Raw genomic sequence first — 22203 nt, 5'->3', positions numbered from 1 at the left:
CTCCTCCTCCTCCTCCTCCTCCTCCTCCTCCTCCTCCTCCTCCTCCTCGGGCTGTGGAGAAGGGGCTGGAGGAGAGAGGGGCTGGAGGAGAGCAGGGAGGGGCTGAGCAATGCCCGTGGATGTGCTGGCTGTGGGGGTGTCTGGGCTCAGCCTCCTCTGTGTTGCAGCTGGGTTGTTCTCCCCTTGTATCAAACACCTTGAATTCTGGGCGGGGGGTGAAATGGGCTGTGTTTGGGATGAAGGGAGCTGTTTATTTTCCCTTGGCTGAGGCGATGCCTGAAAGGTCAGGGCCTGCTCGCGTGTCAGTCACAGGTAATTAGGGTTAACGGCTCAGTGTGCCTTTATGCCGGGTGTGTGAGGGGTTCTGTTCTCCTGGCCTGGGCGCTTCCTGTTTCCAGGCAGCTGGAAAAGTCCAGTGCTCTCAAAAAGGCCTTTATTCCAGGCAGAGCTTATGCCCCTTTCTGCTCCTACCAGGTAGACTGAAGGGCTCCTTTTCCCCACCTGGGGTTGGAAACAGGCTGTTTCTTTCCTGGGGTGGAGGAGCCTGCAGATACCTCATGATTCAGGGTTCTGAAGGCTCGGGAGGCTGCAGGCACTGCTTTCTAAGACATGCCAGGCTGGATTTGCCTGGTCCAACCAGGTATAAGGGTGGCCCTGTCCTCCCCACCACTGTCTCCCTGCGGAGCTCACAGACCAGAGAATTGTGTGTGTCAGAGCAGGGAGGAGGATAAAGCTGTTGTGCTTTGGAAGACAGATGGAGAGGAATGGTAGAGGAGTAGTGAGCCATCCTCCAGGCTGAGCTCCCAGAATTTGGATATCTGGAGACACCTTTGATTAGCACTTTCTGTGCCAGTCCCTCCCTTCCTGGCAGTGGGATCTGTAGGGGGAAGAGGGTAGCTGCTCTCTGGCATGTGCTGCGTTTGTGCCATGCTGGGCTGGCTTGGGCAGCACTCACCTGCTTGGGACCAAGGTCTTCCCAGGTAAAGGAGAGCAGAGAGTTGAGTCCATTGAAGCCCTGAGAGCTGCCAAACCAGGTCCCGGGCTAACAAGCATTTGCTAAACTGGGATTGCACAACACACTGTGTCCTGGGGGTGGTGTAAAGGAGCTTCTGGGGCTCCCTTGAGCCCTGATCTACGACGGCTGGTTTTTGCTTGGCTCACCACACCAGGGAATTACTTTGACTGGTGGTTTGGGGCCCTGAGTGGGAGATGGGGATGCAGAATAGCCCCTCGCTGGCCCGTCTCTGCTGGGATGGCTGTGAGGGAACACTGCAGAGCCTGTGAGGGATGGCTCCTGCTCTGCCACTCTTAGCAGCAACATTCCCTGCAGAGCTGCCAGTCATTCCAGGCATGGTGTCCCTCCTGCTTGCCCTGCCTCATTCTCCACGTGCCTCCTTGCATCCCTGGGAGTGTGGGGAGCACTCGCTTCAGCCTGTGTTCTGGGCTGTGACAGACAGAGGCAGAGCGTTGGGTTCATGTGGGGATTTGGAGCGATTTGCTCTGCTCAGAGCAAACCTCTGCACCAGGTGTGGTGGCTCAAAGGCATCCCTCACACAACTGGGAGTCTGTCCTAGGGGCTGGAGGGTGCTGGAAGGAGTTCTGAGTAATTCCAGCCCTAACAGTGCCCAAAACCTCCTTCACATCCTCCAGGCAGAGAGTTCCCTTGCGAAGCCAGGAGCGTGTGGAGCCGGCACAGCGGCCGCAGTGCCCGAGGCCTTGGGCGCAGGGTCCCGGCTCTAACTTGGGGTTTCTGAGCGGATCGATAACAAAAGGGGGCAGGGAGGCATAAGAGCCCCTGGCTCCTGCATCTGGATCCTATCAGGGATGATCCTGCACAGGGACAGCCAGCCAGGAGGGGGGGGTGTGCATGGCGCTGTCTCGCCCGCACAAAGAGGTGCATTATGCTGCCTGGCAGGAGTCACAGGGCTGTGGTTTCTTACATAAGGAGGGCGTTTTGTTTGGACTGCAGGGTTGTCTCAGCTCTGCCACTTCCCAGTGCCCATGGCTCCCTGCATCCATGGCCATCATGAGCCTGTGGGTAGCTGGAGGGGAGCTGCTGGGGGCCATTGTGTCAGGCGCTTCATGCTTGCAGTGTGTGCACGTGGGGAGAGCTGTCACTATCCAGCGCTCCCAAAGCCATGGATCTCCTGTGCTGGTGGCCACGTGGAGCTGGGCAGGGTGGTCTGAGCGAGGATGGGATGTCCCCAGTGTCCCCATCTCCCAGGCTGTTGCTGTGTGTCAGCAGTGACTGCGGTTCATCACCGATGGCAGGGACTGCTGCCCACAGGGTGAGCCAGCCCTCAGCATTTCACTTTGCAGATCACCAGGGAGCTGCTGGTGAGGAGCCTGTGAGCTCATCAGTGTTTGTACAGGGTGTGACACAGGGGCAGAGGATGTCGGTCAGTAGCTGCCACCACCAGCAGCTCTCCCAAATCCCCTGTGGCTCTTGGCAGTCGTGAGGGCACCCAGAGGGTTATCTGAGGGATCCAGAAACCTGGAGGAATCGTCATCATGGGATTTCTGGTCTCTACAGACATGGGAATGGTATGTGGGGGCTTGAGAGCCTCTTGTCATAAAAGACTTCCAAGTCCTCAGAGCCATATGGATCAGAGAACCTGTAATGAATCTAGAGGGCAATTCCACATCTCTGCCTTCTCCCTGAAGATGCCCAGGGACCTTCCGCCATCCATCTCATGGGGTGGACACATTTGTGTCTTAGAACATCCCAGCTGTGCTGGTTTTCTCTTAGGGATTTCAGTCTTGTTTTACCTGTCCTGGTGCTTTTAGTGATCAGGAATCTGGGCAGTGTTAGGCTTGGCAGCCCCTCACCCTTAAAGGTGTATGGGCACAACAGGTCCTGCCTTGGGCTCTCCATCAGGAATACCCGCTGGTGTCCTAGATCTGTTCCAGGGAGAAGACCCAATGCTGTTGGCTGATAGCAACACCTGCAGGAGTTACCTGGCCTCTGCAGAGGCGGGGATGATGGTGACCTGTGTTGCAGCAGGTGTGTGGCTGTGGCTGAGGTCACTATTTGATGGCTCCATTGTCCCCTGGGAGGTGTGAGGGTGAGCCAGGATGGGGCATCAGTGCCTGGAGCAGCTCCTTCCCCAGAACTGCCTGCTCTCTGTCACTCTGGGCTGGCTCCCTTGCTGTCACAACAGAAGCTGGTGTAGTAATTTGCTTGAGCTTTTTGTGATGATTAGAGACAGAAGATTGAATGGGTAGGGAGGCCTGTGGGAGCAGGAGTGTGACAGGAGAACACTTTATCTGTCAGCAGCTGCTGGCTTGCCTCCCTCTGCTGCAGGATAAAAGCTGACAGGAAAGCACAGGCTCCATGGAGCTTTTACCTTTGCCTGGGTAAATTCATGAATGAATTCAGGCAGAGAGTGGTTCTAGTGTGGCCCAGTAAAGCCAGGCTCCCTGTCACACAGGCTGTCCTCAGGGGCCATCCCGACTTGAGTGCCGTGGCCACACGGTGTGTTTGAGCCGTGGCTGTCAGCAGTGACCCTGGGGCTGCCAGGGAGAGAACCCAGCCCCAGCCCAAACTCAAAGGCTTCCCTGTAAAGACATATTAGGAGAAACCCAGCAAATACTACATCAAAAACACAGGGTGTAAAACTGACCCTGTGTGAATTCTTTCGCTGACCTTTCTGGGGGAAATGAGGAACTTCTGCTCCAAGTTTTGTGTGTTTCAGAGGGCAGAGTGCCACAGCCCCTCTCCCACAGTCTCCAACTAGCAAGGCCAGCAGCTGCCATGCAGACCTGTCAAATAAAGTTTGGAACACTGAGGATGTGAGAAGGGGGGCTCACTGACCCACCAGTGCAGCTCTCTGGATGTTCTTGGTTCTAGCAAGGATCACCTGCCTCAGGATTGTGTTTTTGTTGCAGGTGGGAACAGCGGGAGCTGCCAAATGGTAGAGTCTACTATGTAGACCACAACAACAAGACCACGACGTGGGAGAGACCCCTTCCTCCCGGGTAAGGGGTGTGGGGGCAGCTGGCACCTCAGACACTGATCTGACTTGCAGCTCCTGGTGAGCAAATGGGCACCTCAGAGTGCCTGAACCTGAAGCTGGACCCTGGGCTCTCTGAGGGCTCTCTGGGGTTCTCAGCCACATTGAGGTCTGCTTGTGCTCGAGGAGATGATGCTGCTGAGCTCCATGAGACCTGCTCTGCAGAAGTCTTGTAGATGAGGGCCCAGCTTCCCCTGCAGGAGTGTCTTCAGGTCACAGCCCTGAGGCCATTTGCTTTCCAGAAGTTTGTGGAATTCTCACCTTTTTTTGTTCCTAGAAGCAGAGAACTCAGTATGAACTGTTGTTGTTCTCTAGACTGAGTTTGTGCAGGGCTGGAGTGACCCAGGTGTGACGGGTGAAAGGGAAACACAAACCCACCCATGTCCTCCCCGGGAGCCTCTGGTTTGCACTGCCTGCAGCCAGGCTGTGATCTCTGATCCTACCACAGCCTGAAATCCATGTGGGGTTAAAAGAGGGAGGCTGTTACCTGGAGAGGTGGGTTTGGGAGTACCCCAGGTGTGCTCCTTCCCTCCTGCCAGGTCTCCAAACCAGTGCCTTGCCTCCGTCATGGGTTGGCTGTCCTGGAGGAACGCTCATGACATCCTGGTGGGAGCTCTGCTTGTGCCTGAGCATCCTGTCAGGCTTCGTGTGCCCTTGCAGGAGCTGCTTCAACAGTTACCAGTCCTTTGTATTTCCTTTTGGTGGATCTTTGTCCAAAAGTGTCTCTTCAGCTGTGCAACCGGTGGTTATGATGGAGCTGGGCACAGAGCCCTCGTATTGGAGGGTGTCTTAGTCCACAGGGCCTGCCTGGCTGTCTGAGGGCACACAGTGACAGCTTCCTTGGGTGCTTCCAGGTGGGAGAAACGTGTGGATCCTCGAGGCAGGTATTACTACGTGGACCACAACACCCGGACCACCACGTGGCAGCGCCCCACAGCCGAGTATGTCAGGAACTATGAGCAGTGGCAGTCGCAGCGGAACCAGCTCCAGGGGGCCATGCAGCAGTTCAGCCAGAGGTTCCTGTACCAGGTGAGAGCTGGGGGTGGTGAGGTCTCACTTGGCTCTCCTGCTGGTCTCACCTGGGCTGGCCTGGGAGCTGTGGTGTATGGGGAGGCCCTTGCTGGGCTGTGTGGGGTCTGTGGACTCAGCAAGCTCAGTGGAGCAGCACTTGGATGGGAGCCCACAAGCTCCTCAGCTCCCTGCAGAGACTGCGGGGGAGTGACTTTCTTTTTATAAATCAGCTTGCGCAGCCTTGAAGAGTGGTGGGAGGTGTCCTCAGCAACCTGTCCCTGGTGTCCCTCCAGTGCCAGTGTGGCCAGGCACAGGCTTTCTCCCATGGCTCCCATCAGGCAAGCCTTACTGCTGACCTGCGAGGCAGGTGTGTGCTGTGGGAGCTGAGCGAGTGTGGGAGTCTGGTCTGAAGAAGGAAGGGAGGCTCTGAGGGCTGAGCTCGTCCCTCCCTGGGACTCTATCGGGCTCAGGGCAGCATGGCTGGGTCCTGGGGGCAGCAGTATTTGCAGGCCCAGGGTACAAGTGCTGACACTGTGAGGGGCTGCAGGATCCAGGGACCAGAGAATGCAGGGAACGAGCTGGACTTGGCCAGCTCCCTCCTGCTTCCTCTGCTGCTGCCCCTTGTTCCTACTTTGGGCTGAGTATCTGCGTTTCCTTGCTCGGGGAATAGTCTCTCAACCATTCTGCTCCTGGGCAGGGACTACTCTTGTCCTGGCTATGCCTTTGCTGTGGAGCTGGGCTCTGGCTGCAGGGATGACCAGCACCTCTGCTGAGCTGAGCAGTGCTGGTGGCCATGGGCTGCAGGATGAGCACTGCTTGGGAAAGGGCCAGGCTGGAACGTTTCTGCTCCCTGGAGTGGTGATCCAGCCTGTGCTGTGATGAAAGGAGACAAGGAGGGCAAGTGGGCAGAGCAGAGGGACCAACCTCTCATCAATACTTAGCTGCTCAGAGAAAGCCAGGAGTCCCAGCTGGGACTAGAGTGAGCTCAGGAGGAGCTCTCTGGGAAGGGGTGCAGACAGTGCAAAGTCCATTCTGCATGAGACACAACCAGGGCCGCTCCTGGGGCTGTGGGAGCTGCTCAGCCCCTCTCCTCCCCCTGCCTGTCCCTCCCTGGGTGCCTCACCAGCCCTTCCAAGCCTTACAGCGGGAGCTGGACCCCCATGACTGCTGCCTCTGCCTGCCCACGCTCCCCACACGCAGTTCACAGGACCCCAGTGGAGGTGGGGGCTGTAGGAGGGGGTTCCACCGTGGCCAGCGGGGCTCCAGGGCTGTCGCTCCCTGCCAGCACCAGCCTTGGAGCTGCTCCAGCGCTGAGTGACGCCCTGGCCGGGCTCTGTGGAGCGCTGAGGGAGGGACTCAAGCTCCAAATTTAGCCTGATGAAACGATTGTACTTTTTGTTTCAAGCTCTCCTGCCAGCAGTGATGGCTCCTGCTCTGCCTCCTGCCTTGCAGGGGCTTTCTGTTTCACTTGCCCCCCTGCACCCCCCTTGCCAGAGAGGATGGTGGGGAGGTGAGGAGCAGCGAGGCAGAGCCTCAGGAAGGCACAGTTCGGGGGGCCGGGGTGCAGCCAGGGACCACTGGCCCAGCAGGCACCCCCGTGCCACATCCCTTGCACAGAAGGATCTCTGGCATGGGGGCTCAGGTTGTTCCCCAGGAATGTGGGGAGCTGCAGGAGCTGCCCAGAGCTCTGTCCTGTTAGTTTTAATTAGCTATTTTTAGGTCCCAATGAGGTGGTACCTCTGGACGTGACTCGACTGCGCGTGTGGGCAGCCTGTCCCAGCAGGGAGGGAGCAGACTCTGCCCCAAACCCGAAGTCTGCCAGCTGTGCCAGGCAGTGCCTTCTGCCCCCAGTCCTGGCACATGGGGTTAGGTACAAGAGACACAGCTGAGAGGGGCACACATTGCACCAGCCCCGTCCCTGATGTGCCCCAGGATATCCCTGAGGTCCTGGGCTGCCATGGGGTGCCCCGAGTTTTGGAGTCTCTCTTGGAGTGGGGCTTGCCCCTGTTTTCAGGCGGGAGGGCCGGGTCTGGCTGCGGGTGGCATTCCTTGAGCCCAGGCTGACTTCAATCCGTCCTGGCGCGGTGGGTTGGGACACGGCCCCCCTCCGGCAGCTGGGTTTTGGGAGGTGAAAATGCCTTTTGGGTAATGATACGTTTCTTATTTAACCATTAAAAGCACTTTTAGGCCTCCTGCTCCCCTGAGCCCCGTCTGTGGGGTTGTGCCTCCATCCCCGGGGACCCCAGCGGAGCTGGGGCCGGGGGGCTGGCACCCACCGGGGCAGGACGCCGGGACACCCCCGGGAGGGTCTGGGTGCGGCCGCCGGCCCTGCCCGGCCCGGGGCGGGAGAAAGGGGCTTTGTGCGGGGCTGCGGGGGCGGGGGGCGCGGGGCCGCCCGTGTGCGCGGGATGAATGCGGGCTCAGTGCATCCCGCACCCCGCGCCCGGCCCGCGCATGGAGGAGGGGGCCGCCATCCCGCCAGGAAGCGCGGGGCGTGGACAGCGCTTGTGGGAATGATTTCATTGGAAAGGCCTGCGATATTTTTTCCCCTCTTCTGTGTGGTTCTTGGAGGAGGCTGGAGGTGTATCTGGAGGGGACGGCGGGAGTTGAGCAGCCGCGCACATCTGGACCCCTCCGGGCTGTCCCGCTGCCCTCGGCGGGCACAGCCCCTGCCCCGACGCCCCTTGGCTGCCCCAGCCCTGCTTGGTTTGGGATTTTTTTTTTCCTTTTTTAACCCCCCTTGAGTGTGCAAGTTTTTTTTAGTTCCCTGGGAGCTGAGGGCCAAGGGGAGGTGAGTGGGAGCGAGGCTGGCCAGCTCGCCTCAGCATTCTACTCTTCCCAGCCTCCCTGCCCGGGGTTTTATTCCGTGTTTTTGTCTTCTCTGTTAACTCTAGTCCTCCGGCGCCCCATCTGACAATGATCCTCTCGGGCCACTTCCTCCCGGCTGGGGTAAGTACTGAGCTGCCTCACCTGCCTGGCCACAGTGGGGACACTCGGATGGGGACACTCCGATCACTCCTGCGGGGAGCACGATGCTGTCAGCGCTCCCTCGCTCCCATCCCTGGTGTGGTTGGGAAGGGTGGCCATGGAACCAGCGCTCTCCATGCTCGGCTGCACATGGGGCTGTCTGCCTGTGATTAGCACAGTCTCTGATTTGAAATCCAGCTTTTTTCCCCCTTTTTTCCCCTTTTCCTGGAGGAGTTCCCAGCCTCTCTCTGCTGCTGAATGCAGAAGTGCTTGTGATTGTTCTTTGGATGGTGGGAGAGGTTTAGGATCCAGCTCCTTGTCCCCAGACAGACAGGGGTCCATCCTGCTGCTGTGCTGTTTCCTGGGATGCTCTGCCCTGGTCTGTAGCAGGGCTGGGAGCTGGCAAGAGCAGGGCTGGCTGGTTCCCCATGGCCCAAACAGTGTGTGCCAGGACATTTAGAAATGTCCCTGTGCCACCCCCAGGGCAGAGAGACCCCCTCCACGGCGAGAGCATCCCTTGAGAGGGCAGGCTGGGATGCTCATGGGTGCAGCTGGACTGTGCTGTGCCAGGGAGGGCAGCAGAGGAGTTAAAACTGTGGGAGCTTGGAGCAGGACAGAGGGTCCCACACTGCTCAGGGGGTCCCCAAGGTCCTCCATGGGGGCAGTGCTGGAGCCCTTGCTGGGTGTCCCACCTCCCATGAGCGAGGAGAAGGGACCCATCCCAGTGTCAGCTGGACAGGCTGTGTGGGGCTGAGCACCCTGGGGTGGGGGTCCCTGGAATGGATGGAGTCCCTGGGATGGATGAGGTCCATGGGGTCAGTGGGTTCCCCAGGATGGATGCAGTCCTGGTCATTGTATATGGGGTCTGCCAGAGCCACAGTCTGGGAGAGATACAGAGCGAAGGGGTGGCGGTGGCTGGAAGGTGACAGGGAGGTGACAGGAGTGTGCGTGCAGCGTGTCCCTGCCGTCATGGAGCAGGGCTGAGCTGTGGGAGTGACGCAGCACCTGGAGGAGGAGGTGCGGGGAACGCAGTGGTGGGGAGGCTGTGAATGTGTGTAGGGGGTGGTGTGGGCAGGTGGGATGAGGGGCTGCAGGCGTGGGTGCAGGATCACCACTGGGCCAGGGCATGTGGTGCCCAGCCACGGCTGGGAGGCTTTCACCATTCCAAGTGTGCAAATAATGCTGGAAGCGTTGGGAAGGGGTGCCTGGGGAAGTGTGTGAGGCTGCAGATACAGAGGGACTGGTGTGTGGGGGGGCTGTTTTGTGCCTGTGTGCAGCACAAGGAGAGGGCGTGTGTGTTCACACACGTGTGCAGTGCACAAGCCAGGCACCAGCAGCAGGGCCATGCAGGGAGTTTGGGAAAGCACCTGTGGATCCACATGGAAGGATGCTGGTGCATGTCGGAGGAGGCTGCATGTGCCACCAAGGTGTGTGGTGAACACACCCCCTGTGCCAGCCTGGCATCCCACTGGCACCTCCTGCACACTGGCATTCCTGGAGTGAGGCAGCTTGGGCATGTGGAAGGAATGTAGGGTTTATCCTGCCTTTTCCAAGTGAGCTGGGGAGGTGAGATAGGGGAGCTGACAAACTTCCTGTGAAAGGGAGGGCTGTTCCTGGGACTCCAGCTGATGCTTCCTCTCCCTTTTCTCCTAGAGAAGAGACAGGACAATGGGCGAGTGTATTACGTGAACCACAACACCCGGACCACACAGTGGGAAGACCCTCGCACGCAGGGGTAGGAGCTGTGGGGGGAGTGGGGAGGGAGCTCGTGGTTTTGGAAGTTGAGGTTCTCCAGGGACCTGGCCCAGGCCTCCACTGAGGCCACGTCTCCCACAGATGGGGAGTGAAACCCTAACAGTGCCCTGGCCATGGCCAGAGTGCTGCCCAGGCAGGTCTCCTCTCTTGGGGTGCAGGCCAGTGCCAATCCCATGCCATGAATCCTTCCTTTTGCCTGGCATGGTGCTACTGGCTGCATCTGGTCCTCAAGAGCTGCAGTTCAGGGGGGAGATGCTTGAGGGGCTGCCTGCTGACCCCTTCCTTGCCAACAGGATGATCCAGGAGCCGCCGCTGCCGCCCGGGTGGGAGATGAAGTACACGAATGAAAGCGTGCGGTACTTCGTGGACCACAACACTCGCACCACCACCTTCAAAGACCCGCGCCCGGGCTTTGAGTCTGGGTAAGCCCCGCTCAGGGGACCTGGGGAGCACACTGGGCTCTGACATGAGGGTGCTCAGGGCAGGGGGTGCTGACCGTGGCCTGTGCTGGTTTTGCAGGAGCAAGCATGGCGGCTCGCCAGGGGCGTATGACCGGAGCTTTCGCTGGAAGTACCACCAGTTCCGCTTCCTCTGCCATGTGAGTGCAGCACCTGGAGGATCCGGCGGCTGCAGGGCTGGGTGGGTCGTGGTGGGTGCCCTGAGCCCGTGGGCAGGTGTGGGCGAGGAGAGCCGCTGTGCCAGCCTCACACAGCCTCGTGCCTCTGCCTTGCCCGCAGTCAAACGCGCTGCCCAGCCATGTGAAGATCAGTGTGTCCCGACAGACACTCTTCGAGGACTCCTTCCAGCAGGTGAGGAGGTGCTGGGGCTGCAGAGCTGGTCAGGTGTGGGGCTGGCCCTGGCCTTGGCCCCAGCTGTGGTGACACTGCCCTGCTCGTCCCCAGATCATGAACATGAAGCCGTATGACCTGCGGCGCCGGCTGTACATCATCATGCGCGGGGAGGAGGGCCTGGACTACGGTGGCATTGCCAGGTGAGCGCCGGTGTGCCAGGCCATGGAGCCGTACCCTGCCTGTGCCATGAGTCCACGAGGGCAGTGCAGGCACAGGGCAGCTGCACTTGGGGTCCCAGCCCACGGGCAGAGGACTTTAGGGATGTTCAAGTGGGAAACTGAGTTTTCGGAATGGCAGAACACCCTGAAAGCATCGCACCAGCCTGTCCCTGGCACTGAGAGCCCTGGGGGACCTGTCTGAAGTCTCCTGCTTTCCACACAGGCTGCAGGTGTGATGGGTTGAGTGGCCTCTTCTCCCCACAGCCAACATGCCTTGGTGTTCCCCGGACAGTCGGTGTGTGCCAGGGCAGACAGGCTGTGGCGTGGTTGCTGCAGCCCCACTGCTGCCCCTGGGATGGTGTTACCACAGGGCATGGGCTGTGCCTTGGCTAGAGGCGAGACCTGTGTCCCCATGAGCCCTCTCCGGCTCACTCCCTCGCACTGGGCTGGTGCTTCCCCTGCCCCGCTCCCCCCGCTGTCCTTGGTGTGGTGCTGCCCCCGGCTCTGGTGCAGGGGCTCCTGCTCTCCGCTCTCTCCGTGTCCTGCCAGTGGTTTTACCCTATGGTAGGTTACGTCATGCTGTTCTACCACAGGGTAGAACCACGGACGGGATGCCGGGGCTGCCTCCGCATCCAAGGATTCCTGAATCCCTGCACGGCCGGGGGAGCAAAGCCAGGACTGTCGCGCTGCTCTGAGCTTGGCATGGGTTTCCTGGGGCAGCCTGTGTGGGACACTCAGTGCACAGCAGGGTGTGTGTGTGTATGTGTGTAACAGTCTGGGTGGGATGGAGCGATGGCACCTCCCTGATGCTCCGAGTGGGGCTTCTGGCAAAGTGGTGTCTCCTGAAACACTTCACAAGCCCTGCACAGCACCCAGGGCAGGGGATACCCTCGCCCAGTCACACCAGGGCCCAACGCCTGCCCCAGCACCCTGAGGAGGTGGGCACTGGTATGTGCAGGTGTGTGCAGGGGCACATGCTGTCCCCTCCCCGAGCTGCCCATCACCACATTCCCCTTGTCTCATCCCAGGGAATGGTTCTTCCTCCTGTCCCACGAGGTGCTCAACCCCATGTACTGCCTCTTCGAGTACGCGGGCAAGAACAACTACTGCCTGCAGATCAACCCGGCCTCCTCCATCAACCCCGACCACCTCACCTACTTCCGCTTCATCGGCCGCTTCATCGCCATGGTGAGTGCCTGGGGGTGGCACTGGGGGGGTTCTGTGTCCCCCCCACAGAGCAGGGGCCAGGCAGGGGCCAGGGGTGGGCAGCGGGGTGAGGGGCAGCTCCACGTGTCAGGTCTGTGCTGGGCTCAGCACTGTTGCCCTCCGTGAGCCCTTTCTCACCCAGGTGTGGGTCCGCAGGAAATGGGCCTTCGAAGGGGTGCTGTGGGGTGATGCAATTTAAATCCAGGGAATGACCGTGGGGCCGGAGGAGACCTGGTTTCCCAGGGTCTGTGTGGCGGGAATGGATGGCTCCAGGTCTTTGGCTGCCACCCCAGGTGCTGTCGGGTCTGCAGCTCAAGGGACTATTTTTAGCCCCAGCAGTGTGAGATTTTCCAGCTGCCCAAGCTCCAGAGCAGCTCCTCCCATTTGTCTCAGATTCCCCAAGGCCGACCAAGTGCCATGGTTTGCCCAGCCCTGGGCTGCCAGGGGGGCTCTCAGGGTCCCTGAGCCCGGGGAAAGGGTCCCTGGCCCTCAGCCCTGCGGGGTGTGTGTGGAGGCGGCTCCGGCCCCGCTGTCCTGCCCTGCCCTGCCCCGCCTCGCAGGACACCAATAAAACCCCAGACTATTACTCACCGCTGGGCCGTTCTAGACAAGCGTCTGCATTATTTTTGGCTGCCTTTGCCTCGGGGCTCCTGGAAGCCAGGGATTCAGGGAAGCCGCAGCACAGCTCTGTTTAAACAAGTACTCAATAGAGCTGTGAGTGGAGAGGGAGATGGGGTGGAATTCGTGGTGGGGGGGAGAGGGGCTGTGAGCCCACCTGCCACAGGCAGTGCTGTTGGGGGCAGGCCACTCCTCCCAAACCTGTGTGCCAGCTGGGAGTGAGGCCACAGCTCAGGAACCAGGGAATGGTTCCCTTTGGCCCCGTGGCTGCCCCAGGATGGAGCATTGTCTCGCCCCACGAGTCCTTCCTGGGGTCCCCATGACCCGGTGTCACCCCCTGTCCCAGGCTCTGTATCATGGGAAGTTCATTGACACCGGCTTCACGCTGCCCTTCTACAAGAGGATGCTCAACAAGCGGCCGACGCTGAAGGACCTGGAGTCCATCGACCCTGAGTTCTACAACTCCATTGTCTGGACCAAGTGAGTGCCCTGTGCTCCCTCCTGTCCCGCTGTGGGCAGGCAAAGCTCTCCCCATGGCCCCTCACTGCTGCTGCCAGTGCCTCCGTCAGAAACCACATCCCCATGTCCCTCACAGGGAGAACAGCCTGGAGGAGTGCGGCCTGGAGCTGTACTTCATCCAGGACATGGAGATCCTGGGCAAGGTGACCACCCACGAGCTGAAGGAGGGTGGTGAGAGCATCCGGGTGACAGAGGAGAACAAGGAGGAGTACATCATGTGAGTGGCCAGCTCGAGGGTCCTGCTGGGTGCCCACCCCCGCCAGCGGGAGTGGGAACGTGGGGCTTGGGACGTGGCCGCTTCCCTGGGCTACGTGGCCTGTGACAAGTCCGGGCTGGTGCTGTTGGCTGGGCTCCGCTGCGGTCTGGATTGCTGTGGGCTGGGTAGCTGCCAGGACTTTCAGGAAAGAGGAGAGGGGAGAGAGGGTGAGGCTGCTCTGCTGTCCCATGGCTGCTCACCCTCCCTGCCTGGGGTCTGCCTGGGGTCTGCCTGGGGCTGCCAAGGCCAGGCGTGGGCCGGGGCATGTGTTTTGCACCCCTGGACCTCCCAGAGGTGCTGGGCTGTGCTCGGAGCTGGTGCTGCTTCTGGGTTTGGGGGTAGAGAGAGAAACCCACCAGTGGCAATTGAGAGTGGCCCTGGTGATTTGAGGGAGATCCTCTCCCCCTCCCTATGTTCGTGGGACCCTCTCTGTGGGTGGGAGGGAAGGTGGGGGTTACCTGTGCTGTGCCAGCAGTGCTGGCTCTGTGCCCACTCCCCTGCCTTCCCAGGCTGCTGACGGACTGGAGGTTCACGAGGGGTGTGGAGGAGCAAACCAAGGCATTCTTGGACGGCTTCAATGAGGTGGTGCCGCTGGAGTGGCTGCGGTACTTCGATGAGAAAGAGCTGGAGGTGAGCTGGCACCTGGGATGGGGATGTGGACATAGAATGGCACACGGTGACTCTGCTCACGCCCTGTGCCCGTTGACTCTGCTGACGGGGGAACAGCCCCAGGTGTTGGGTCTGCGGGTGGTTCCTTGGGTCCGTTAGCAAGAAAACGTCTCGTTGGAGGTGAGGAATTTCTCCCAGACACCTCAGTGCTGGTGCCTGTGCTGGGTGAAGCCCAGCACTGGAGGGGTCAGTGTTCAAAGCTCGGGTGCAGGGCCACATGTGCATCCACTGCTGACTGTCCTCTGTCCCCAGCTGATGCTGTGTGGGATGCAGGAGATCGACATGAACGACTGGCAGAAGAATACCATCTACAGGCACTACACCAAGAACAGCAAACAGATCCAGTGGTTCTGGCAGGTCAGTTCCACCACCAGCATGGTTCGAGCCTGGCTGAGGGCACGGGGTGTCTGTGGCAGGAGCTGTGCTGCAGGACAGGGCCCCAGGCTGGGCTGTGGGCTCGGAGGTCACAGGGATTCCCCTCACCTGCCATGTGCTGTCATAGGTGGTTAAAGAAATGGACAATGAGAAGAGGATCCGGCTGCTGCAGTTCGTGACGGGGACCTGCCGCCTGCCTGTCGGGGGCTTTGCGGAGCTCATCGGTGCGTTTGGGGTCTCAGCCTGGGTGGGGGGTCCCGGGGAGGGACCAGGCTGTCCCTGTCCCCAGCACAGAGCACATGGCAGCACGTGGGCAGTGAAGCAGCTGCAAGGACTGAGTGCAGTGATCCAACCTGGTGTTGTGCCATTCCCAGATACATTCCTTGGCTGTGACTGGTGCTGCCATGGTTAACTTTGTCAGGCTGGTTTGTAATCTCGCTCTGAATGAGATTGGATTTCTGATTTAATTTTGATTCTCGTGTGACAAAACCTCTTTCCCAGAAAACCACAGTATGGCATTATTCCACTCTCATCCTCTAATTTGCTGCTTTTTGGGGCCTGTACCAGCCTTTCCCTGACTTTCTTGGCATGTGTGTTCAGCTCACCAGCTCACTTAACCTACTCGGTTATTCTTGCTGGAATATTAGCTTTTTCCACCCCCTTGGCACCTCTCCAGGATTCCCAATCTGTTAAAAAGCCACCTCGGTGACTCAGACTTCCTGAGCCAGGTCCTTTAAAAGTCTCGGGTAGACTGACACAATCCTGAGAGTCTACAGATAAATAGGTTTGAGCACTTACTATGAAACCACGGTGCTGGGAGATGGTGCTGCTGCCCATCTGTGCTGTGAATCTGCATTTTGCTTTCTCCTTCGGTTTTTGTACGTCCTCTCTGCAAACAGCCAGTGGTTTTATGGATTTATGCCCCGTGTGTCTCTGGGATCTCAGGGATGTGATGGTGGATCTGCTGGCTGACAGTGCGTGGGAGGGGATTTCTTTTTCAGCTCCTGGTCGTTTAATGAGCTTTGCTGTGCTTGCCATTAACAGGCAGCAATGGGCCCCAGAAATTCTGCATTGATAAAGTTGGCAAAGAGACGTGGCTGCCGCGGAGCCACACGTGGTAAGTCACTGCCCCTTGGCCTGGCAGGAGCATGCAGGGACACGGCTCTGCGGGGCTGCACAGGTCCCTGGGTGCTCCCCATCCCATGGGATGTAACTCCTGTTCTTGGCCGTGCCTTTCACTGCACTGGAAGGACCCTGCCATGGGCAGGGGGCTCGGGATCATGGCCCCTGACAGCCCCTGCTCTGTCCCCAGCTTCAACCGCCTGGATCTCCCTCCCTACAAGAGCTACGAACAGCTGAAGGAGAAGCTGCTTTACGCCATCGAGGAGACAGAAGGATTTGGACAGGAGTGATGGAGCTTTGGTGCTTTCCCGGGGTGGGAGGGCCCCAGAGCGCTGCCGGCCGGCGCCGCGGAGCCCAGGCTGAGCCCCCTCCTGCAGACACTGTTGCTCTTGTTCCCGGGCAAGATCTGCACTGACACAGCCCTGGGGGAAGCGGGGCTGCGTTTCCCTCCCTAAGGAAATTCGAGGTGTGATGGAGAGGTGGATGGAAGCGCTCGGCTCGTGAGGGGCACGGGCTGGTGCAGAGGGGACAGGGCAAAGGTTGGGCCCTGGGGGGCAGCACAGGGGGCACAGAGGCTCCCTGGGCCCCCCTCGCAGACACCGTTACGTGAGATCTGCTTTTGGCACAGGCTTTTGTTCCCCCTCATGTTTTCTGCCTTTTCATGGCATTTCAATAGCTGCAGGTGAGAGGGGAAATGGCTCTCGGACTGCCTTTTGGGCCCTATCCTGCACCCAGCAAAAGTAACAGGGACCCCCAAGTTGATTCTTCAGGGAGTCTTTGTACCACCTGAGCACCAGGAGGGCCCCTTCCCATGCCAGAGCCAGGGCCTGGCTGTTCGTATCCGTGACGTGTCCCATTTGCAGCCCATGGCCCCTGTGCAGTTGTATTTAAGTAATGTGGTTTCTGCTCGGAGCTGGTGCTCCACAGCAGCCTTGGGGGCTCTGCCGGCCTTTGCTCTGATCGTAGGTTCTGCCCAAACTCCCTGTTCCCTCTGTCGCTGGCTGGGCTGGTGGCAGGAGCTTGTGGAGCTGCAGCAAGGGCAGGACCACTGGGATGTTACCTCTGCCACCACCCCTTCCCTGTGTGTGCGGGGAGGGGATAGGTCTGGCGCGCTGGTGTCCCTGGCATCTGGGAGCCTGTGAAGATGGGACATGGCACCGGCTCCAGGCTGGAAACCGGCCAGTTCCGCACGGCACCGCCTGCTCCGCCGCGGCTTCGTGTGCAATAAACCATCAGCAGCTGCCGAGGTGTGCGAGTCCCACGTCTGGGGGTGTCCTGTGTCTGTGTGTGTGCTGGATCCCTGTGTGCATGTGTCCTGGATCTGTGTGTGTGTCCCAAGTCCCTGTGTGTGTGTGTGTGTGTGTGTGTGTGTGTGTGTGTCTCCTGGATTTGTGCATGTCCTGGATCTCTGTGTCCCACATCCATGTGTGCCCCAGGGCCGTGTGTCACACGAGGGGGGTCTGTGCAGGGACACGATGGGTGCCTGGAGCGCAGCACCAGGGTCACGAATCCTGTGGATTCCGTCTGTTGCTTTGTCAGCACTGACAGCCCAGATACCTCCCAGGCTCACAGCACCTGCACCCCTGGAAGCTGCTAAGCCCTGGCCAAGGGGTGACAGGGCCACCAATGTTGTCCCCACTGAGCTCTGGAGCAGCTGGGGCAGCGCTGAGAGTGCAAAGCCACCCGGGCCTGCAGGGAGCACAGCCACGGCCTTGCTGGCACAGAGAGGTGACAGCAGGATGTGCCCCCTGTGCCACACCCACAGGGGCCTTGGGCACAGAAGAGCCAGTTAAACACAGGGATGTCTGTGGTGCATGAACTTGGCTAATGGCGATCGATTAGTCGTGGAACATGGGGATGTGTGCACTGAGAGCAAAAAGCCCCTGAGGATGCACTGGGGGAAAGAAAAGTGCTGTGCTAAAAGTATAATCAAATAAAATAAAAGCCCTCCCCCGGGCTTCCCCCCGTCCCTGCCCTGTGCCCAGCCCTGCCCAGGTGGGACCTGCCCTGCCAGGTGAGGAGGGACAGAGCCAGTACCAGCAGAGAGCAGAGTGCTGAGCAGGCACAAAACACCCCAGCACTGAGGGACTTAGTTTACAAGTTTTTTAATTTACAAATAAAAAAACCTACACCTTTTACTTTTTCTCCTTTTTCTCCTCTTTCTTGCCATCGCTCTTCTCCTTGTCCTTCTCCTTCTCATCTTTCCTCTCCTTTTTACTTTCTTCCTTTTCCTGTCCTTCCTTCTTCTCCGCATCCCTGTTGGCAATCTTGTTGTTGATGAGGTTGTGCAGGGCTACGACAGAGCGGATGAGTGAGGCCAGGTACACCACCACCATCTGGTCGTTGGTCTTCAGGTAGAAGGCCTTGACAAACTCCTGCAGGTTCACATCCGGGAGCAGGTTGAACACGTCCTGGAGGTGGTAGATGATCTGGTGGTTGATGGGCAGTTTGCCCATGGCTACTTTCTCTAGGTAGCTCCTGATGTCCAGAAGCTTGGAGTTCAGTCCCTTCAAGCCATGGACCTGGTTTGTGATCCGCTGGGACAGCGTTCCCACCGTGGTGTCCTTGATGTCCCTAGAACGCAGAGAGAATCAGGATTAGAATCTCCCCTTGCACGTGGGCACAGTCCCTTGAGAGCTTTCCAGCTCAGAGCAGTGTGAGCACAGCAGAGAGAGGACAGGAATGAACCTCCCAGAACTGTGTTTAACAATCTCCATGTTTTTCCAGCCCCAGGAAGCTGGATGGAGCAGGGCACTACAGTGCAGGGCTCCCCCACACCTCCACACTCACCTTAGCAGGTGTTCCACCCCAACTTCCTCGGCCTCCTCTGCTCCAATCTCGCTGGTCACGTGCTCAAAGGTCTTGGAGGTCGGGGTGCCATCCTGCCAGGAGACACATCATCAAACATGGAATTTTAGCCACAGCACGAGGGATTGTACTAATGAAACCAGCAAAGCAGTTCCAGACAGGCCACAAGGAATCTGAGGAATGGCTCTAGTTGGAGTTTCCTTGATTTCATCAGTCACCCACTGTCCCAGCCATTTCTCGTGCTCTGGATAATTTCCAATTACCGCGTTTTGCTGGTCTGTGCCCGGCTGAGAGCAATGGAAATTCTCACTAAATATCACAATTACTTCTCTCTTCCCTGATCCAACCTCAATGCATTTTGGGGGAGCAGCTTCTGCTCCATAGCAAAGGCCTCAGAAAGGCAAAAAGACCCTATTTTTTTATATACATCCAGAATGAATTTATATTAAACAATTACACCACACTGTGGGGTGGTGTTTGTCTGCACAGGGCTGCAAGTGATGAGCTGGTGTTGCTCAAGCCTGACCCACCTCCTCAGCACTGGCAGGTGCAAAAGGACACACCTGGACACACCTGAGCACACATGCAGGCAAACAACACCTACAAGTGACATCCTAAAAGTGCTCCCATCTGTGACTCTCTTATTTTACATGGTAAATACTCACATCATGAACTTCTTCCACAGAGATGTAGGCTTCTGTGGGCAGCCCCAGGTCCTTTGGCTTCACGTCAATGATCACCAGCACCTGAGGGAGAGAGCAAATGCTTTGGAAAACTGGATTTCAGTCAAAGAGTAGAGAAAAAAATACCTGAGTCAGTGCTTCCCTTCTCAGCACTGGCATGGGGCTGCTCACTTCGGGCACTGAGACAAGACTTTGAGTGCAAAGACTCTTGATCCCACTTCCACAGTCACTTCACAGCCACCATTTTGTGTCACCACAAGGGTGGGGGCAAAGGGTTCCCAGATGCCCCTTTTAGGGTAAGAGAAAAACAACCCCAAAGCAGGTCCCACTTACAGAGTTGGGGCAGTATCTCTTCATCAGTTCATTGATGGCGATGTCATTCTTGTGCAGTTTCGGGCCTGTGTGGTACCACCCCACAATTCTTTCTCTAGCTGAGCAAAAGCAGAAAAGGATTCAAAATCAGAACTGTGGGGGGACCCCAGCAGAGAGATTTGGACCAGCAAATCGAGGGTGAAAGTCTGATCTGTGTAAAGAGGGGGAAATGAATTACAAGGCACTGGCTTGGCCAGAGACCGAGAGCTCCCCAGTCACACTCACTGCCCACACCTACAACTTCACTCCAGGCTCCTGAACTCAGCTGGATATTTAATTTTATTAATTAATATTATTAATTTTATAGCTATCAGGATCTGACAGCTTGGACTTCTGAGATGCAAGTCCCCATTCCTGGAAGTGTTCAAAAACGTGGATGTGGCACTTGGGGACGTGATTTAGTGATGAACACGGTGCTGGTGCTAGGCTGGCAGTTGGACTGGGTGATCTTAAAGGTCTTTTCCAACCTTAATGATTCTGTGATTTTATGATTAACATGAATTCACTTTTCCATAGTCCCAAAAGTTTTTTGGAGCATATCCCTGCCAGAAGAGCTCAACTCACCATTGACCTTCTTAAACATTCCATACATGTTCTCCAGATAGTCGTGGTCTAGGAACCAAACAGTATCATCCTTGTCATCCTCATCAAAAGGTACTGGGAATAAAACAAAACATCAGGATTTAAGAATTCAACTTCCAGAATGAATGCGTTTATTGAAATGTCATGTTTTGGTTATTTTTGGCTGCCAGAGGAGAGTGGGATTTAATTAGGAGTGTTTTTGAGAGCCGTTTGTATTTGTTGTTGGATATAGGCTGACTTGTAGAGGGAGGAAACAATCTGCGCTCTGCCAGGGTGGCTCAAAAACTCCAACACAATCCACCTGCCAAAGAATTCAGTGGGTTTGGGAGGGGCAGGATGCCCAAACTCACCTGCAAAACTGTTGGACACATCCAGGATCTTTTTCTGCCATGATCCCAGCAGCACTCCGACCACTCGCTTCTGATTTCCCACTTTTCCTATTCTAAATGGACAAAAGACTGTCAGTCCCTACCTCAAAATGGGAAGGAAGGAAGGGGGCCTCGTGCGTGCAGGGTAAACAGCGAGTGTTGGGAGAGAAGGTGTTATGGTTGTTTTATTACTGATGCTGTCTGCAGACAGAAAAAGGAGTTTCGGTGCCCTCGGAACCAAACTCGGTGTCCCGGGGAGGGGAGGAGGGTCCGATGTCACCAACGGGGGCCGTGACCCCACACGGGGCTGTGAACAGCGACCGGCTCCTCATCCCGTGTCACCCTCGCACCGCGGCTCGGCCACCTCCGGAGATTTGGGGCTTTTTTTCTGACATTAAAACCGCTCGGCACCGGCGCGAGGGAACGGAATTAGGCCCGAACTACCCGGGGAGTCGGAGGCACCGGGTCTCCTCAGGGCCCTGGGTCCCTCCCGCTCCCCCGGCTCCCCTCACGGCCTGGGATCGCCTTGAATTCGCCCGGCCCGGGGCCCTCGACAGCCCTGTGTCCCCACAAGCTCCCCTGGGCCCCTCACAGTCCCAGGTCCCCTCACGGTCCTGCTCTTCCCGCTCCCCTCCCGGCCCGGCCGTGACTCAGCGCCGGGGCACCGCTCCCGCCCGGAAGCACCTGTTGAAGTGATCGACGACGCTGAGCAGCACCAGCGGGTGTACGACCACCCTGTCCACGGCCAGCTCCGGCATGGCTCCCGCTCCGCCGGCCCCGCTCAGCCCAACCCCGCACCAGGCCCGACTGCAGCCCCGCGCCTTCAGCCCGCCCCCCGCGCCCAGCCTGCCCCGCGCGGGGCGGGGCCGCCATCTTGGGGAGGGCTCTGGGCCCGCCGCCATCTTGGGAAGGTGCGTTCGCCATCTTGAGAGGGTACCGTCGCCATCTTGAGAAGGTACGGTCGCCATCTTGGGAAGGCTCTGCCGCCATCTTGGGGCAGCGCCGTGGCCCCGCCCCGAGGTGAGGGAAAGGGCGGGAAGGGGGCGGCCCTGGGCTGAGAGCTCCGGCCGCGCACGCTGGGATTCCTTCCCCTCCATTCCCCTTTCCCTTTTCTGCCCGTTTGTCTCCCCCCTTTTTCTCTCCCTTTCCTATCCCTTTCCTCCCCTTTCCCTTCACCTCCCGCCCTTCTTTCTTCTCCTTTTCCTTTCCCTCCCTCCCGTTTTCCTCTTTCCCCCTACTTTTTTCCTCCCTTTTTTCCTCTTTCCTCCTCCTTTCTCCCCTTCCCCCCTCTTCCTTTTCCCCCCTTATCTTCCCCGTTCCCCCTCTTCTCCCTCCTTTCCTCCCACTTTTTCTCCCATAGTTCCGCCCTTTCCCCCCCATTTCCTTCCCTTTTCCCCCTTTCCTCCCTCTCCCCTCCCCTCCCCTGAGTGGCCCCAGAATCCCCCCAGGACGGTGTTTTTGGGGCTCTCACCCTTCCCCAGCCCCCTCGGCTCCTCCTGTGGAACATGAGGATGCGTTTGCCTTTCCCAGGTGTAAGAGTCTCCATGACCTCTCAGAAAGTGAGGAATCCCTCAGGATGATGCTGTGGCAATCCCAGCCCTGCCACCAAACGGCCCAAAAGCCATTTGCTCCCCTGACAGAGAGAAAAGTGCCAATTCCAGGTTTAATCCTCCCCTTCCAGGTGTGCTCCTGCCCCTGCGACCCGGCCTGGAAAAGCTCCATCACCTCCTGCCCCTCGTCCCAGAGCCTCAGAGACGTCAGGGACCCCGGTGCCTCAGCGATAAAAGGCCACGAAAATAGGTAGAAATCTTTATAAGTGTTTGGTTTCTTCCCAGGGGTCCATGTCAGGCAAAGCCATCATCCCTCAGCC

The 22203-nt window shown here is 58.4% G+C and overlaps 2 protein-coding genes across 4 annotated transcripts in view; one reads left to right on the top strand and one right to left on the bottom strand.

The window, feature by feature from the left end:
- The window catches only part of WWP2 (WW domain containing E3 ubiquitin protein ligase 2), a 35033-nt gene extending 18272 nt beyond the window's left edge, over positions 1 to 16761 (top strand). For 2 of the 3 annotated variants that reach the window (XM_027684939.1, XM_027684938.1), the window contains exons 9-24: positions 3889 to 3978; positions 4868 to 5042; positions 7919 to 7973; positions 9645 to 9726; positions 10040 to 10168; positions 10266 to 10344; positions 10484 to 10555; positions 10649 to 10737; positions 11784 to 11943; positions 12926 to 13059; positions 13175 to 13315; positions 13864 to 13984; positions 14276 to 14380; positions 14526 to 14622; positions 15443 to 15515; positions 15711 to 15980. In XM_027684939.1, the coding sequence (XP_027540740.1) occupies positions 3889 to 3978; positions 4868 to 5042; positions 7919 to 7973; positions 9645 to 9726; positions 10040 to 10168; positions 10266 to 10344; positions 10484 to 10555; positions 10649 to 10737; positions 11784 to 11943; positions 12926 to 13059; positions 13175 to 13315; positions 13864 to 13984; positions 14276 to 14380; positions 14526 to 14622; positions 15443 to 15515; positions 15711 to 15810 (1702 nt within the window). In that variant the 3' untranslated portion in view covers positions 15811 to 15980. Of the gene's footprint in view, positions 1 to 3888; positions 3979 to 4867; positions 5043 to 7918; positions 7974 to 9644; positions 9727 to 10039; positions 10169 to 10265; positions 10345 to 10483; positions 10556 to 10648; positions 10738 to 11783; positions 11944 to 12925; positions 13060 to 13174; positions 13316 to 13863; positions 13985 to 14275; positions 14381 to 14525; positions 14623 to 15442; positions 15516 to 15710 lie in introns of all 3 variants that reach the window. The other variant, XM_027684940.1, reaches the window with a different exon arrangement.
- Positions 16762 to 17609: 848 nt separating this feature from the next.
- Positions 17610 to 21198, bottom strand: PSMD7 (proteasome 26S subunit, non-ATPase 7). Its single transcript, XM_027684943.1, has 7 exons — positions 21018 to 21198; positions 20316 to 20407; positions 19948 to 20040; positions 19345 to 19442; positions 18994 to 19074; positions 18311 to 18402; positions 17610 to 18094 (listed from the first exon to the last, which is right to left on the bottom strand). The coding sequence occupies exons 1-7, from the start codon at positions 21089 to 21091 to the stop codon at positions 17656 to 17658; spliced, it is 969 nt and encodes a 322-aa protein (XP_027540744.1). The 5' UTR covers positions 21092 to 21198; the 3' UTR covers positions 17610 to 17655.
- Positions 21199 to 22203: the final 1005 nt, after the last annotated feature.

This window comes from Neopelma chrysocephalum, unplaced genomic scaffold (genome assembly GCF_003984885.1).
Source record: "Neopelma chrysocephalum unplaced genomic scaffold, ASM398488v2 Primary Assembly neopelma1_68, whole genome shotgun sequence".
Taxonomy (NCBI): domain Eukaryota; kingdom Metazoa; phylum Chordata; class Aves; order Passeriformes; family Pipridae; genus Neopelma; species Neopelma chrysocephalum.
This window is presented reverse-complemented; position numbering and strand designations above follow the sequence as displayed.